The sequence below is a fragment of the Acinonyx jubatus genome, chromosome C2, assembly GCF_027475565.1.
Source record: "Acinonyx jubatus isolate Ajub_Pintada_27869175 chromosome C2, VMU_Ajub_asm_v1.0, whole genome shotgun sequence".
In the NCBI taxonomy this organism is placed as follows: Eukaryota; Metazoa; Chordata; class Mammalia; order Carnivora; family Felidae; genus Acinonyx; species Acinonyx jubatus.
The window spans coordinates 151,599,005-151,617,029 of NC_069384.1; the positions used below are offsets into that span (position 1 = coordinate 151,599,005).

The 18,025-nt window shown below is 45.8% G+C and overlaps 1 protein-coding gene and 1 long non-coding RNA gene across 7 annotated transcripts in view; one reads left to right on the forward strand and one right to left on the reverse strand.

Annotated features, from left to right (window-relative positions):
* LOC113594121 (uncharacterized) overlaps positions 1 to 11,542 on the forward strand; it is a 47,881-nt gene extending 36,339 nt beyond the window's left edge. The window contains exons 2-4 of one of the 3 annotated variants that reach the window (XR_003414413.2): positions 5,601 to 5,678; positions 6,211 to 6,409; positions 8,235 to 11,534. This is a non-coding gene — a long non-coding RNA (uncharacterized LOC113594121). Of the gene's footprint in view, positions 1 to 5,600; positions 5,679 to 6,210 lie in introns of all 3 variants that reach the window. The other 2 variants (XR_008298091.1, XR_008298090.1) reach the window with 2 other exon arrangements.
* The window catches only part of STAC (SH3 and cysteine rich domain), a 137,181-nt gene continuing 119,800 nt past the window's right edge, over positions 645 to 18,025 (reverse strand). For 2 of the 4 annotated variants that reach the window (XM_027040622.2, XM_027040621.2), the window contains exons 9-11: positions 9,588 to 9,639; positions 9,334 to 9,471; positions 645 to 2,398 (exon numbers count right to left, since the gene is read on the reverse strand). In XM_027040622.2, coding sequence (XP_026896423.1) covers positions 2,300 to 2,398; positions 9,334 to 9,471; positions 9,588 to 9,639 — 289 coding nt within the window. In that variant the 3' untranslated portion in view covers positions 645 to 2,299. Of the gene's footprint in view, positions 2,399 to 2,952; positions 7,771 to 7,809; positions 9,472 to 9,587; positions 9,640 to 18,025 lie in introns of those variants that run through there. The other 2 variants (XR_008298088.1, XM_053221712.1) reach the window with 2 other exon arrangements.

The following is an 18,025-nucleotide window of genomic DNA, read 5'->3' on the forward strand; positions in this document are numbered from 1 at the left end:
GCCCCCCAATACTTGATGTTTGTAAAAACTTTTGGGCCTCATTTCTAACACTGGCTCGAATTGCAAAGTCCCTGTTCCGGTTATCTATTTCTGTATAACAAAGCACTCCAAGACTTAGTGACTTAAAAACCACCAAAGCGTATTTATTTTGTTCATAAAGCTATCCCTTGGGCAGGCCCAGCAGGGATGTTTGCTGTTCTGTGATGTCTGGGATCTCAGCCGTAGAAACGTGTGGTCTCGCCGCTGGGCCTCTCCCACATGGTGGCCTCAGAGTTGAATTTACATGGTGGCTTGGGGTTCCAAGGGTGAGTGTTCCCAGAGAGCAAGGCGGAAGCTGCAAGGACGTCTTGGCCTAGACTCAGACGTCATGCCACATCACTTCTGCTGTATTCTACTGGTCACAGAAGACCAGCCCTGATTCAGTGTGGGAGCGGGCTACACAAAGGCAAGGATATCAGAAGGCAGAGACCCCTGGGGGAACGCCTTGGGGGCAGGCTACAACAGCCTCCTTCTATTCAGCTTCCAAAGGCAAACTGATTTTTCAGTGCAAGTTAAGTTTGCCTAGGATGTGACACCGCTATACCAAAAAGCTTCAGTGGATCTTCTGCCAGAAAGAAGAGATCATGTTTTCTACGCTCCTTCCAGCACTGTGTTGTCTTTATTAAATGGAATACAGAATTAGAGGCAGAAAGTGTTTGGACTCTGCCATTCCGTTTTAGGGAATGGCAGTCCTATTATCCACCCTGGCTCTCAGAGAACCCATCTTGTCTCGGCACACTCAGTTTTGCAGGTTGTACCGGAGAGGGAGGGAATTCTGGATGCTGGCTTTAAAACGACAGTAAGGCATCCAAACTACTGTGAAACCAGCAGCCATCCTCTCTCAGCTCCCAACATCATGCTGAGTAGTAACAAAAGAAATAAATGGAGACTAATGATACTAGGGTTTGGGGAACAATGCTTACATGCAGAAGATGCACCCACTTAAGTCTTTTAAAAACCAGTTGTACTAATGCTTTTATTGCTCTGTAACAAAATGAATCGAGCTGACATGGGTTCCAAGGTCACTGTGAATTGAAGTTTAACCGTATTAATGACTCAGTAATCGGATGCAAGTTCGAATGCCAGGAGGAGGCTTGCGGAGGAAGGCATCACAGTATATTGAATGCTTGTAAACATTAGTACAAATACAGAGTAAGAGGGACTCCCCACTTGATGGCAAAGAGGCCCCAAGTTCCTCTACTTTCTGAGGGATGAAGCACTAAAAGATTCTTTTCCACTTTACATCGGCTAGGGTATAATATACTGCCCTAAAGAGGAACGGATTCAGAGTTGGCTCCTTTTCTCCTAAGATGCGGTTGGTTCTCCTTCAGGTTCCTGGTTCTCTACAAGCTGGGCTCAGCCTCCAAAAGGGGGTCCTATAGGATGGCCTGAGGGAAAACGCTGCCCCTAGTACAGGGGACGTGGAATGAAACAGGGCTGATCGCTGAGATTTTTTGCCCCATTCTCTTCCTCAGGCCCATCGCCTCAGGGAAATGCTTTCATAACCCGAAGGGCTGTATATTCTTCAATAAGTAGGGCTCTTTGCCCCACCTTACCCTACGCTTCGCCCTCTGTATTTGTCGGGCCTCGTGTCCTGCTCTGTCACCTCTGTTGGTAACTAAAGCAGCAGCAGGGACTGCCTGTCGGCTACCTTTGGGCAGATCAGGTCTCTCTCAGTGGTTGGTGCCACCAGCTCAGCCCTCACACCTCAAGGGCACCCCACGACTGACTCAGAGGACAGAAGAGACAGTACAAATGCAAAGTGAGAGGGGCTGAGAGGAGCCCTAGGATGCTGGGGGCTGGGAAGCAGGACTTCCTGATGCAGAGACTGCAAACGTGGTGACGTGGATGGGCCGGGACTGGGGACACAGGTCTGGAACCAGAATCACACTTGGCTATAGGGATCTGAGCCTTGCACAGGGCCCATACCACAAGCTGGAGCACACTCCAGCGGGCTAACTTACATCACATGGATGGGGACTGAGGTGAATCCTCAGGGACAGTTGTGGCTACTGCCCACCGCCACCGCCACCGCCACCTGCAAAGTGCTCAGCTCAGCCTCGCCCCCACCTTGGGCAGCCCGGCAATGCTGTGACATGGGCCCTCTGTCCTGTGGCTGGGACTCCAGTCTCAGATCCGTGAGTCTTGTCTCACTGTTTCCCGGGTGGAGGGTCAGCGCGACAGCTCCTCTGTGTGGACACAGTGTGAGATGAGGCATCGCGGCGGAGCCCATCCACTGCAAAAGCAGGGGGGCCAGCAATCAGATGTTTTCTAGGACATCCAGGGGGACGAGGCCCCTCTTCTTTCCACTGAGGACTCTGATAAAGCCGTCCTGCTCTTCTTCAGAGGTCACGCAGATCTGAATGCCAAGGAAGAAAACACCAAAGGGTCAACAAGGAAGAAGCTAGAAGCTACTATGGCTTGAATCGCTGCAGACTGAGGCCAGGAGCACCAAACTGGAAAAGGGAGAGGAGTTTCAGGGAGTGGGACTGGCTCTGTAAGACAAAGGTTGAATAAATATTAGGCAGATCCTGGCTTTGGAACTATGCGCAGGCGTCATATGTTTTCTGAGATTCAGCTTTATGAACGAAGATCAATAAAATGGAATTAATCATACTGTGTCCCTCTGAAGAGTCACTACGAGGACAGAATGAAATAATGCTTCCTATAGAGCCTAGCGCGTGCCATGCAATGAGTCCTCAAAACGTTTTAAAGATCCAAACAAATAGCTACCATTCAGCAGGCTCTTGTCATGTGCTTGGAAATTTATATACGTCGTATCAGAAAATCCAAAGAAGCTATTCCATTCTTGGCCCCAAGCAAAGCAAAGAGATGCTAACGTCTCCCCTAGTCCACCTGTGCCGGCCTTAACAAGAGGTGCTTAAAATCCATTTGGGTATGCTTGTCACTTACCACTGCCAGGCCACCGAACGGCATGAAGGGTGGGTGTGGTCAGAGGTACAGAAGAGGCTTTGAAAAAGAGCCTTTGGTGTGCTGTGAGTTCACCCAGTCGACCTGCTTCCGTGGGTGGTAGGTTATGTCTTAGGTTGGATTCCCCAGAAACAGAGCCTGAGACAGGAGTCCTCGTGAAGGGACTTGTTGAGCGCGTGCTCTCGGGAGGTGGGAAGCGAGGGAAGCATGGCGGTCAGTGGAAGGAGCTGAGCAAAGGTGAGGTCTCAGCTGGAGGCGGGCCTGAGCCCGATCCCGCAGGGAGCTCTGGAGCATGAAGCGCACCACAGAGCGGTCCCACCTTGAGGCAGGGGGTCTGGTCTTCTGGGCCCTGTGTGTCAGTCGTTGGCCACTGGCTGACGTGGGCTGTGAGAGATGCAACTTATCAGGCCAGGCAGCTCTTGTTCCACGAAGGGGGATTAGCTGGACAAAGGGCAGCTGTGAGATATTAGCCGACACAGTGACCGGGGGATAGGGGCACCCACCTAGAGAAGGGGATGTGGGCAGGGCCCCAATACAGACCCCTTCACATGGAAGGACAGGCATTAACAGGCCACTTAAAGAGCTTCATTTGTGACTCCTGGGGCTTGGGACACACAACAGGCTGGTATCTGGTTCATGTTTCAGAAACTTGCTGTGTGATAAGCTTGACTGGAAAGAGGCTGAGACAGGAGTTAATTTAACAGAAGATGTGTTGACTGTTTCACGAAGGCCAGAGGTGATCTGTGAGAAAGGAATAGCCCAGGGGCCATGTTAGATCCTACTAGAGTCTGATGGGGTAAGGTGACCCCCGAAAGGAGGGTGAACCACCTGATTTCCAAAAACTAAGGCCTGTCATTGCCCATGACAGAAACATTGCAGGCAGGAGACCCTAGGGATGGGCAGGGAGTATATGTCTTAAAAGAACCCATTAAAATGCCCCGGGGGCAGGATTTACCATTAAAACCCGTCAAAGACGAGTTTTCTTCCTTCTTGACATATGTCCCAAATTCGACAACCTTTACTATTAGTCTAAGCAATCTGCATCAACATCTGCTTCCTCGTGCAGATTTGTTCTAGATGCTTATTTTAAAAATTGAGTTTATAGTTTGAAATAGTTAAATAAAGAAATCAAACCTGAAAACAATTTACTGGCATACACACACACAGATGTTCTATCATGGTGATGTCTAATAGGGAGAACCCTGGAAAAGGAATCAGAAAACTGAAATTCTGGCCAGAGCTAAGAGCCTTACACCATTACCCCATGCCTGAGAACATACCAAAAATGACTGCAGTTTGGGTCTCTGTTAGCTTTCTGGGTCTGTTTCTGAGTTTTCCGCTATTTACGTTAGCAGTCAATTTCAGTCTCTCCAGCAAAATCCCACCGTGTGTCTGTACACACTACCTTTAATTTTCCTTCTCTCTCCTGAGATTTCAGCATGGAAGTGAAACATGGTTTGGTAGAGGCAATGGAAGAGTGGTCTGAGGGGGTCTCAAAGAGTAGGGAGGCCTAGAAGCACCAATGCTCATGCTTTGTTGCATGTATGGACTTACTTTGCACCTCCTAATTGGCACCCCTACAGTGATTTGATCTGGGGAGACCTTCCAAAGGACGAGGAGTTCGGTACCCACCATGCCCTCCTTGGACAGTCTTGGGAGCAGACAATGGGTAAACAGAGGAGGAAGCTAAAGGAAGTTGAAAAAAGATGAACCGAAATGGTTGAAAATAGGCTTCAGTGGTTTGTACTCTTCCCAGAAATGAAGGGTCTAGAATTTAAAATTCTGGTGGTACAAATAACGTAACTCGCCACGCTTGAGAACCTACCTACCATTTTAGGAAGCAGTAACCGGGCTGGAAGCATTGCATTTCGAGGTAGAATGGAAAGATGAGCCCAGAAGATTATGGGTAGAGAAGGGCAGGAGGTGAGGGAAACCACAGCAACTCCTTTGGTTCGGAGGGCCATGAAGAGGGTACCCAACTTGTCTTGGTTTGCCAGGGACTTTCTCAATCTTTTCACTGAAAGTCCTACATCGCAGGAAATTCATCAGTCCCAGAGACCAAGTGGGGCTGTTGATTATCCCAGCAAATGTTTTCTTGGTCAGGCCACGTGAAAGATACCCCACTTCCTGTATTCATTCATTCATCCATTCATTCGTTCATTCAAGTTTTTATTGAGTGCCTACTATGTAATAGATACCACTCCAGAAACTTGGAAACTGATGAAAAAAGGGCAGATCCCTGCTCTCCTGGAGCTTATTGGGCAGAACTAGGGGACAGGTATTTCACTGAGTAATTACACATGTGATGAGCACATTGCTGAATGAATTAATTCCTCACTCATGGGGAAAGGGGTGCTGATGTGAGTATCTATGGCAATCTGATCTGGCCGAGGGGGTAAGAAAGACCTCCCTAAAGAAGAGGCCTTTAAGCAAAGATGGCAAGGTGAAAACGAGGGGGGAAAAGTAGGAGATGAACATATTTCAGTATCAAGGGAGTGTGGCACTTTGGAGGTGGGGAATCTGTGGGAAAAAGTCAGAGAGGCTGGAGGGGCCAAGAACGTGTAGGAACACAAGCACTACTGAGCCCAGCGGATGCCCTTAGCTGACCTTCTGACTTCTCCCATTGACAGGAACTGGGGGACTGGCCAACCACTAAAACCATCGCCGGCAACGATCAATTCAGTTAGGATTCACATGTGCCATGGAAGGTACCAAACAAAGCATTTATACTTTCTTGGGGGTAGTTTTCAAATTTTCTCCACAATAAATGCATTTCAGTTTTGTAATCTAAAAATAATTTACCTATTTGTCTTGAAAGCTTTGACGAAAACACAAAGAATCAATAAAAGTAGTTTTACGGGGATGGCAGAACTTTGGATGAATTTAATGCAATACTGTTATGGTATTTAAAGTTGATTTCATGAGGGTATTTTTTAAATTTCAAAAATGCAGAAAACACACTTTGGTGTTAATGCAAACTCTAGTTGTGTTCGCAACATAAGGATAACTTGATTCTATTTGGAAACAAGAGCTCTGCGAAAAAGTAATAGAATTATGAGACAAATTAACCCCAGAGGCAGAAATGTGATGTAATCAGAGATGCATTGCATTATTTTTAGAATCGAATTCCTTCTATTTGAAATTTGACACCTAAAATAATGGGAGGCCACAAAAGTGGAGCCAGAATTTCAAAAAATCCTTCTCAATAACAGATTTTTAAAATGTAAATTTTCTTTCAAGTGGCTGACATTTTTCCGAAATTGGTTGCCATGCTGATGACAAAGATCGAAAACGGAAAATCGTGCGGGGCTAACGAGCCCTAGGTGCCTTTTGCTGACCCATCTGGAACTGGAATCCATTACGTCCACATGCCTTCCACTTGGCATTGTCACAGCCATGGTGTCCTTTGGTTGTCACAGGACCACTGCAGGACGTCAAGGTGAGGTCATGGAAATGAAGGTCGTGCTCTCACTTCAGCTTCGATCCTGGGGCCTTTGTAAAGGGATTCCCTGCCTTTACCCTGAGCAGTTCTGCTTCACCAGGTCTGGAATGGAGTCCAGGAGTCTGTATTTTCAACCACCTCCCAGGTGATTAGGATTCAGGTGGTGCAAAGACCACACTCCCAGAAACACCAGGCTGGGCAAAGTTATGGAACTTTTTAAGAGGGATATAGGCAGGGGCACCTGGGTGGCTCAGTTGGTTAAGCGTCTGACTGGGTTTCAGCTCAGGTCATGATCTCATGGTTTGTGAGCTTGAGCCCCAAGTCGGGCACTGCGCTGACATCATAGAGCCTGCGTGACATTCTCTCTCTCTGCCCCTCCCCTGCACACACACACACACACACACACACACGCACTCTCTCTCTCTCTCTCTCAATAAATAAATAAATAAATAAACTTAAATTTTTTTTTAAAAGGATTATGAGCAGATCCAGTTTGTTCCTGGTTCAGGCTGTGTTGTGTCTTCAGCATGTCTAACTGAAGAGGTTGGATTGTTTGTCTCACCCCTACCCATCCTGGAAGATGGTCAGTTCAACCATAAAGAGTCCAGAATGCAGGTGTGAGCCCATTCCCAGAAAACACAATTTGGGGGACGAAGGCCAAGGAGTTGGCAGGAGTCGTTGAGCTGATGTTCTGCTTCTGGGAATTGATCAACTTGAGCAAGTTTTCATTTGCCTTCTGATTTCACGGACTTGTATATTAATAAAACAAAAACAACATTTACTTTCAAGTGGGGAAGCACAAGAATATTCTGAGGAAAAAAATCAAGCGTGCTAGCAAAATTATTTAATAACACTTTGCCAATAAAGATGAAAAGCCTTCTCAAATTTATTTCATTCAAAAGGCTTTCCAAGCTTTTGGACCAGGGAGGATATAATTTGGTGAGCTTGGAGAAATTTGAGGCATTGGCATGGAACCCAGCGGGAAAGTAGGTGTTTGCTTTGTGGAGGGGGGGGTGTGGGATTAGAGATGGGGTCTCAGTTTGACAAGGATGATTCCATTGCCTGGAATGACCCAGCAGGGCACTCATATGAGCAAGAATTTGTTTTCAAGGGGCTCTCTGGTCCTAGGACACCTGCCTTTATGACATTTGCTTTCCTTGGGAGCCAAACTATGCAAATGGTGCTGTCCTGCTCAGAAGTTGGTCCACATGGTCCAGGGCACATGACTCCACGGAAAGTATGGGCTTAGAACATGCAGATCTATGCTTAAGTTCCATTCTGGCTACTTACCAGGTTTTTGCCCCCTTGAGCAAGGCAAAATCTTCTATGAGCTTTTGTTTGGGATCTCAAGTAAAATGCTGTAGGTATATATACTTTATAAATACATATGTATGACATCATTAAATAATAAGTAATAATAATCATGATACTTATAATAATTATCATTGTGACGATGTCTAGGACTGTATCAATTTATTCTTTCCTTCTCTCTCAACTGGGGGCTGGAGCTAAATATTTTTCTTTTAAATAGCCATAAAGAAAAGGTAAATCATTATTTCTTGAGGGTGTATTTGTTTGAAAATGATCAAGTATTTTGATCTATGTGTGGCATATAAAATTGCTGATCAAATTAGGAAAACCAATTTTTAAAAATTATAAATCAGATATAATTACGAAGTAATGACTGATTTTTTTTATGGGAGTTAGAAACTATCTTTTCAGGCAATTCCAAAAATGACATTCAAGATGTGTTTTGGGCAATTATTGAACAGGGATAGTATTAAAGCCATTAACGTGTTTTTCTTTTTGTACTTCTTTGTAGAGTGGGCCTCATCATTTCCAACCAGAGGTTTAATTGCCTCAGGAGATATTAGAATTACCATACCAACAATGGAGACAAAAGAGAGGCAAGGTTTTGATTTCCAAAATTGGAAATTAGAGTCAATTGTGAGACTCTATTAGGAAATAGAAGAAATTTCTACGGTCTGAATTTTTCAGATCATCTCCAAATACACCAAAAGCAAACTTGGAGGTCTTAACATTATTTTGCTCTGTAGCAAAGATACAGGATATGACATGAAGGAAGTTGGAGTCAGAGAAGAAGGGGCGGTAGGAAGCCCCCTCTCTCGGCTGGAGGAAGGCCAAGAAAGGCAGAGTTAGGACCAAGAGCTGAGCCGTGTGTGTTTTCTCCCTTTGTGTCTGTCAACATTCCAGAAGTGAGATGGGAGAGGAAGAAGCAAGGAGCCTGAAGACATATAGGTACAAGGCCTTACTTCTCAGGAAATCAACGGTATCACAGTGAACTCCAAGTTCAACATGGCACAAGATGGCACCAGACACCTCTAGATTAGATGTAGGGAGCTATTCGGGCACTGGTGTGAGCTAGTCCCTGGTTACCTACGTCCTGACTGTTTTATGCAGCCATGTGAAGGTGTCTTGCATTCCAGTGAAAAGGCAGGAGCTTGGAGTCTGGACAAGTAGACATTACTGAGAAGGGTCTTCGTGACCGGAGGCAAATGCAATGAACTGTGCAACGCGTCAGTGGGGAACAGCAATGTATTCCCAAGAGACTGCGAACCATGCATTGGTGGAGACCAGCAAAAAGCCCAAACTGGACTGGAGCAGGGGTCCACTTCAGAGACGAGTGGTCCTCAGAGAAAAGCACCAGGACCAGAGTCCTTACTCTGCTGCTACGATGTCATGTGTATTTCCTTTTGTGAACAGACCCCACCAGCTAAACTTGCGAACATTCTGGTTTTGCGGGTTTAGACCCTACACACTACACAATTATCACGGGCGTGTCTGTACCTTTCCTCAAAGTGAATACTTTGAATATGACTGCATTCATTTAGATTTATGTTTGTTAGTGACCGTGACTCTGTTTTAGTCCTACCTGCTGTGTGCATGCATGCTGTACTCACCTGATTCTCTTTCAGTGTCATCTGCCCCTGTTCCTTACACCCAAGGAAGGTCCTAACACATCTAAAAATCTTCTCATTTTGTTGTACTCTCTGAACAAAGTTGGCCGGAAAGAAGCCAATCCTGTCTTGAATTTTTCCCTGAAAGGAAAAAGGAGGCATGCATCCGCAATTGTAACATCTGTCGTAATGATGGTTACCAGATAGTTACCAAATAAATAAATTTCTCTTTCTTTTAAAGAAAGAGAAATACTTACTTTCCACCAATCTTCATTGGTGTCTTCTAGAAGAGTAATCATGTCTCCTGGCCTATAATGAAGACAGAATGAGTTGAGGGAGGAAGGAGAGGGGGGACCAAAAGAAAAAAAAAGATGATTACTTTAGAGTCAGAAGCAATAGTTTTGTGTTTATACAAATAATCCTAAAATAAACAGAAGTGAAATAATTATGACATTTGACCAGTTCTTTCCACCCATAAAAATAGTTTTGTTATATATTCAAAGTAAGTGTTATTTCTGCGCTGTATTTAAAATTTTTTTAATGTTTTATTTATTTTTTGAGAGACAGAGAGAGATAGAGCCTGAGTGGAGGAGGGGCAGAGAGAGAGGGAGACACAGAATCTGAAGCAGGCTCCAGGCTCCAGGCTGTCAGCACAAGGCCCGATGCGGGGCTCGAACCCACAAACTGCACTGCACGATCATGACCTGAGCTGAAGTCGGGTGCTTACCCGACTGAGCCACCCAGGTGCCCTCTCTGTGCCGTATTAAAAAAATATATAGTAGCTCTATTTTTACAGACAGATAAGGGTTCTTTATTATTCTTTTAGAAAAATTTCCTATTCATATTTGCCACTTTCTGTTATGGATGTGACATTATAATGATCTTTCTGAGGCTATTACTATGTTTTTAAAATGATGTTTCTTTCCTTTATTAAATTCTTTGTTTCCTCTAGAATTGGTTGGCCTCGTCTTTATTTTACGGCTCCTCCTTCGTGTCGAGATTTTCTCCAACATCGTGTCCCTTGGCTGTTCCTTTACGTTAACGGCTGACGACAGAGGCAGACGGGTGTGGACCGCTGGGTGAGCTTCTCTACTACTACTGCCTCTGTGTCTGCACTGGGTCTCTCTCCCAAGTACAAGAGCTAATTCCAGGCTCTGTTTAAGCAAGCAGAGTGCATCCACTGGGGTGTCTCATTTTTGGACGCTCGAAAATGCAGGAGGCAAGCGGTCTGGGGCCTCCGACCGCTAACCCCATGGCTAAAATAGGAGGACTCTCTTAACCCTGTTGAGGGAGACGTCAGTTTATTCGCCCGTTAAGTACAGCCGCCTTTTCCTTCCCTCCTCCTGCTCTCTAGAAAGTCTGGAGTCTAGAGTTCATCTAAACACAGCTCCCTTTCTCCTTTCTGTGAGACTTCTGTGCTCACACAGGAGCCCTCCCTAGGCCTGGGTTCTCTTTCTTTTGAGTACAGGTACTCCTCGATTTTGGCATCAAATGCTAGTCGTTATAAGCAGTGACGGGGTGTCGTGCACACGGCTGGGGGTCCGTATCAGTTACATATTGCCGTGACAACGCTGTGTAACATACTGCCACAAAACCTCAGTGGCTCCCTCGCGTGCCCGGGTGGCGGCAGGCTGTTGGCTAGGTTGACCGGGGGAGACGTCGCCCTATTTCCGGTTTGTCACACCCCACGAGGCCAATCTGGACTTTCGTGACAGTGCCAGAATATCAAGAGCGGCAAATGGAAACATGCAGAGAAACACATTAAGGGCCTCTCAAGCCGGGCTTGGAACTGACAAATGGTTACTCCTGCCTCATTTTATTGGGGAAAGTACGTCATAAGGCCAGTCCAGATTCAAGGGATGGCAGACAGATGCACCTTCTGTGGTGACGGAAACCGTGAAGCGTCACGGCCAAGGGCACGAGTACAGGAATTGGGGTCATGAATGCGATCAAGTCACTGGACACAGACAGCCTCGTGTTCTTCGGTGAATCTGCTGTGAGTTCAGCGTCTCCTTGGAAGTGTCCCTACATCTAAAGTCATTCTTTCCTGAGCACTGTGGTCTCCAGGCATCTTCTCTCTTCTCACTTCTATGTGCTGCATTTTGCCAGGAAAGTCTCCAAATCTGGGGGTCTCTGATAGTATTATTTCTTGTTTTCTAGTACCATTATGGATGTATTCTCAATATATATATGCACATGTATATGTATATATATGTACATGTATATATATATACGTGTATATACACATATATATTCTGACATTTCAAGCAATATATATATATGCATATATATATGCATATATACGCATATGTATATATATACATGTATATATATGTGTATATATGCATATTTATATGCATATGTATACGTATATATGTACATGTATATATATACGTATATATGTGTGTATATACATATATATATTCTGACATTTCAAGCAATATATATCATATAAATATGTATATATGTATATATATGCATATGTATATGTATATATACGTACATGTATATATATACGTATATATGTGTGTATATACATATATATTTTGACATTTCAAGCAATATATATCATAAATATGTATATATATGTATATATATGCATATGTATATGTATATATATGTACATGTATATATATATACGTATATATGTGTGTATATATATATATATTCTGACATTTCAAGCAATATATATGCATATAAATATGTATATATATGCATATATATGCATATGTACATGTATATATATGTACATGTATATATACGTATATATATGTGTATATACATATACATATATTCTGCCATTTCAAGGGATTGGAGCAGGAGGGGAAGGAGGGCCGTGTGCTCGTCTTGCCATTCCGATTCAATCTCCTCTGCTGTCATTTTCAATTCTCGGTTAATATCTGTCTTTAATGTCTGTAGAGGGGATTCCTACAGCCCTTGTTGCACCTGAAGCGTCAGACACAGAGGCGTTTTGGAATTTTACGAGTCACAGATTCGTGCTGATGCCACGGAAAGCGACGTGGTTCAAAATCACTCTTTTCCCAGGTGAAGGATTTAATTAAGCAGCAAGGACAGAAGTTGATGTAGAACAATCTTTCCAGCCCTAGCAGATTTTACTCAACCTAAGAACCTAGGGAACCGCACGTTAATATCAACTGCAGTGACGTTGCTGATGGTCTGGGAGAAAGTGCTAAGGAGGGGATAATGCTGGAGACTGGGGGGCAGGCAGTGCAGTTGATACAGTTTTGATGCAGCTTTACAGCCTGGAGAGGGACACGCTCTTTCCCATGCCCAGAGGTGGGCAGTCCCTGAGCGCAGGACCCGTGTTAACGAACCCACATACTAGGATGAGGCACTCGCTGGAATCCAAGCCATAATTTCATGAGCAATACCAGACACACTCCCGAGAGTGATGTGGATTCTGTCTCATCCTATAAAAGCACCGTCAGGATCAGAAAACTGCCTGGTGAGGGAGAAGGGGCACACTCAACTCTTCATTCCTTTTTTGTTGTCCTTGTTGTTTACCCACCCATTCCATGAATATTCCAGAAGGCCGACTCTGAAAGAGCCGTTTTACTAGGCACAGGGCGCGGAGGAAACCGGGGGACCCCGGCTGCTGGCCTTACCTAAGCTGCCCCTCCAGCTTGGGTCTGCTGTCCCCCTGAATCCCAGTTGCAAGCCCGGTGGCCCTGGGGCCAGCCCTCCGCTGTTAACCGTGACTTCTCTGCTCAGCCCGTTCTCGATTCACTTCTCTCCTCCTTCCCCCACCACGGTGGCGGTGCGTGATGTCCGGCCACCAGGGGGCTCAGTCCAAACATTCTGCCCACTCGCTGCACGTAGGGAGGGCGCTTCCAGGGTTCCTGGAGGAATGGAGGCCTGGCACCCCAAGTCCCCCTCTCCCCCGCTTGCTCTCGGGATGGACACTGCCCGTGCGCGACCCTCCGGCCGGCTTCACGCTGCCGTGGCCGAGCAGGCCCGGAGATTTTCTACTTTAACTCTCTTTATTTCCAAATTCTTGAGGATGAATTTGTCAGGCCCCCAAATATTTAAAACAAAACAAAACAAAAAACTCCCTTTGTTTAATTCAATCAGAGCTTCCTGAATTCAGGTCAGCGTTGCGCTGCACCGTAATCGGGAATTACACGCATGCAAAATACAATGCGATTCATAAACAACAAAGGCATCAGCTTCCTCTTTGGTGCAGACTGATCAGAGCACCGCAACTGGTCTTTTCTTTTTGTCTGCTCAGTAAAACTGGGCTTGGACCCAGAGGAAGGGTTGGTGTTTGGAAAGTCTTTTCAAGTGTCTTTTTTTTTTTTTTTTTTTTTTTTGAGGTGGGGAGAGGCAGAGGGAGACAGAGAGAATCCTTTGTTTTCTTTTTAAGTTCACCTGTTTATTTTTGAGAGAGCATGAGCAGGGGAGGGGCAGAGAGAGAGGGGGAGACAGAGAATCCCAAGCAGGCTCCACGCTGTCAGCTCAGAGCCCGATTCAGGGCTTGATCGCAAGAACGTGGAGATCGTGACCTGAGCCGAAATTCAGGGTCGGATGCTTAACTGACTGAGCCACCCAGGTGCCCCTGGAAAGTCTTGACACAATGAAGGAACCGTGGGCTACCAAAAAGAGTAGGAACAGAGTCATAGCAGCTAACTGTAGAACTATGACTCAGCAGAGAGGGGACAGCGTTGACCTGCGAGTGTGTGCGTCTGCGTCTGTGCATGGGAACTGCATGGGTGCCGTCTGTTCATTTTCAGCCACGCTCTGCCTCCCTCATTTCCCAGTTTTGCACTTGGACATAGGAAGCCTTCTTTTCCACAACCAGGTAACTGGTTGCAGGACTTAGAGGGCCCAGTGTCACAGGGTGTGGACGAGGTCAGCTAAGCTCAGTCAGCCTCAGGGACATCTTCTGCAAGGTGGTAGGGACACGGCTTGGTCTTCTAGGGGTGGGCTTCTGGAGGGTGGAGGGGGAGTTGTCCTGAGGCGCCCCCTGCCACGTCTCTCCATTTCCCGCGTGGAGCTCAGATTCCTAGCAGTGCAGACACAGACACCCTCCTGATGAGGACACCCCATTTGGGAAGCCCCTTCTCCACAGTCTCAGACAACCTGAGATCTCAGACTGGCCCTCCATTAGGGCCCTCTTTGTTTTCACAGTGCTCTGGATATACCGAATATTTTGGAATGCGAAGGACATTGGTCTTCCTTTACCCCTCTAGCTCTGCCAACTGAGCCAAAGGAAATTATAGGACATCCCAGTAGTTTTTGAATGCCTGCGACACGGTAGGTTTGGGGCGTGTGTTGAGTGGACAAAATGAAAAGATTTTGCTAAGCACTGGTTTCCTCATCTTAATATTTTATCTCTTAAAACAATAGTATGTACCTCATCAATATTTTTGAGGATTAGGTGAGGTCATCCTTGTACGGCACGTTTAGCCAAGCCCACAACAGATGGTAGCTGGTATTGTTGTTAAGGCATAGTTACTGCCCTCAAGATGCTGATACTCTTTTTTTTTTTAATAGTAAAGAAATTTTAGGGGAGCCTGGGTGGCTCGGTTGGTTAAGTGTCTGACTCTTGATTTTGGCTCAGGTCATGATCTTACGGTTTGCGGGTTCGAGCCCTGCACTGGGCTCCGTGGGGACAGCGCAGAGCCTGCTTGGGATTCTCTCTCCCTCTCTCTCTGCCTCTCCCCCATTTGCTCTCTCTACCCCTCTCTCAGAATAAAGGAATAAACTAAAAAAAGAGCTAAGAGATTTTACTCTAGGAAGATGCTGGTACTCTTAAGGGGGAAAGAAAGACATAAGGTGATAATTTACACCAAAGTGTCGTCACCGGACAAGAAGAAATACGCTGGGGCAGGGGAGGGGGACAGACAAATGCAGAAATGACCCCAAGCAAAAACCCCAATACAGAGGCTTCGTTGAGACTCAGCGACTTCAATTGTATTTATATAACTACACACTATACGTCACAAATACAGAATGAACTATACTTACTTCGCAAAGCTGCTGTGCAGATTCATCGCTAAGGCATATGTGCTGGTCTTTAACGCTGACTGACACACGATAAGGGCTTGCACATTGTAATTTCTTCCTAAAAGTGTAACTTTTTCACTTGGAAATTTGAAGATCTAATGATTACTACCTCTTAAATGAGTGCTCCCTTCGGTTTCTGGCAGGGACTGTTGGTTCATGAAATCATCTTTGGCCTCTTACGTGGCTTCAGTATGATTCAGAGCTTTGAAAAAGCTTTTCTCTCTTTACATCCCTCCATCCCTCTTGCCCTCGGCCCCGCGTAGTGACCAGAAACGTGGCAAGGGCTGGGGGCTAGAGCTCGCATTGCGGTGCCCAGGGGCCGATGGCAATGGAGGTGTGGGAATAGTGCGGGAGGACAGTCAACCAGTCTGGCGAGGGAGAGCGGGTTCAGTGAATGAAGCAGGCGTGGCCCGCTCAATCTGCACACAAGTAAGAAGGTTCACAGAGACTTCACCAGCTACAGTGGATCTGCATCCACTACTAATGCCACTAAATCAAGCTGCCTTTCCCACCCACCCATGCCTTGTGGAAATTCACCAGAAGTGCCCATTTTACTCGGCAAGTATTTTGAGATCTCTTTAGCCTTTCTTACCCTTTTCCATTCGTTAGGGAGAAAAAAAAATCAACCGATGAAACAAAAAAACCCAACCAACCGAACAAAAACAAACAACTGAGCACAAACCCAATCAATCTTACAGCCATCGGAGTCACTCAGCCAAAAGAGATGTCCTGGAAAAACCAGGTCAGGGGAACATAAGAAGGATCCAGACTGCTCCGTTAACTTCAGATCTACGGCCTAATTTTTCACCAGACCCGCTTCTCAATTTCCACCATCCTGCTCCAGAGCTTACAGGCTGTGCCCATGGAGCAGGTGACCAGAAACTCCCGAATCCTGAAGTTTGATTCTGTCTTAATCGTGGCGTCCGTGAGACTGCCTGCGCTTCCCCCGGTGCCGAGACCAGCTCAGAGAAAAGACATTCGGCGCAAGGGCCATTTGGATGGGATTTGGTAAATGTTCCTGAACTGTCACGGATCACGCTCTCTGGAACCTAATTGAAAGAGGCATCTGAGTGAGAGGGAGGCCGCAAAGCACATTAGTGGCATTCAAGAGGGTCTGGGTTTCCTGACACAGTGCGGCATCGGAACATAATATGCATCAGAGACTTTCCTCAAATAGCCTTAATTGCATTTTGATGTCCTGGTGACCGTGAAGATTATTTTTAAATCAAATTGGTGCATTAGAATTACATTTAGTTTTAATTAAGTTGATGCATTTGCCAAGCAGTAATGTGCTTAGAGAATGGAATCGAGACACCGAGGGAGTCTTATTCTCTCTTACTCTGTCTCCAGGGCTCTCCTTTTCTTATTTTATGGAGGAGTTATAAAGCCTTACAGAGTGAAGGACATAGCCACACAAGTTGTAGGCCAGAACCCGAATGCAGTCCCGAGTCCTGAACACGACCGAGGATCAGGGAACTTGCCTTGTGGCCTTGGGTATGCCGCTGGCTCACCGCGCATCTTTGGATGTCACAGCCGTTCTCAAGTCGCACAGATAACTCGGAATCCAGGGGAACACTTAACCATTCAGATTTCCGAGTGGGATCTGACCCCCTAGGCCGGGGGGAAGCCTAGGAATCTCTATTTTGATAATATTCTCCAGGAGGTTCTTAGGGCTTGTAACAAGTGGTTTGGCAATCCTAACCATAGTTTCCTCCCCTGTAGAATACTAATCGCTGGGGTAACCTCACAGATTTGCGAAAAGAACTCAAGGGGATGTCGGGGAAAATTGGGAAAATTGGGAAGACTTTGAAACAGGCAGAAATAGTAGTGATCTGGGTGTTTAGCGCCCCTTTCCCCCAGCCAACTCCTTGTCATGTGAGCTGTTTTACCTTTTCAGGAAAACTGATGGTACTGTAAATGACTCTTGTCCCTAGAAATGCATGTGAATTTTGTCTGGTGGAAAACACCCAGTAGTTACCTGTAAGTACTGACCAGTTCAGCATGCATTTGTAAATTCACGTCAGCACTCCCGATTGCCTGCTTGTGGGATGTTTGAGCTCCCCTTTGTACCGCCTGGGACATTATACTGGTTCTCTCGTTAATTAATGAGTCAAATAAAATTTTCGATATGTGTTCATTTTATATTTCTATAGAGTCATAATTTTACCTTAAATTAAAATTTTTTGTAATGTTTATTTTTGAGAGAGAGAAAGAGCAAAAGCAGGGGAGGGGCAGAGAAAGAGGGAGATACAGAATCGGAAGCAGGCTCCGAGCTGTCAGCTCAGAGCCCGACGTGGGGCTCAAACTCACGAACCCCATGAGACCATGACCTAAGCTGAAGCTGGATGCCCAACCGACTGAGCCACCTGGGCACTCTACCTTAATTAAAAAAAAAAAGTTTATTTACTTATTTTGAGAGACAGAGAGAGAGAGAGAGAGAGAATTCCAAGAAGCCTCTGCATTGTCAGTGTGGAGCCCCACGCGGGACTCCAACCTATGAATGAACCGTAAGATCATGATCTGAGCTGAAACCAAGAGCTGGACGCTTAACCAACTGAGCCACCCAGGTGCCCCAATTTTATCTTAATTTAAAAAAAATGGTCAGTGAACGGGAGTGATTTTTCATAACGCACTCTATAGATCACAAGCTTCCTGGTCCTAAAAGCAA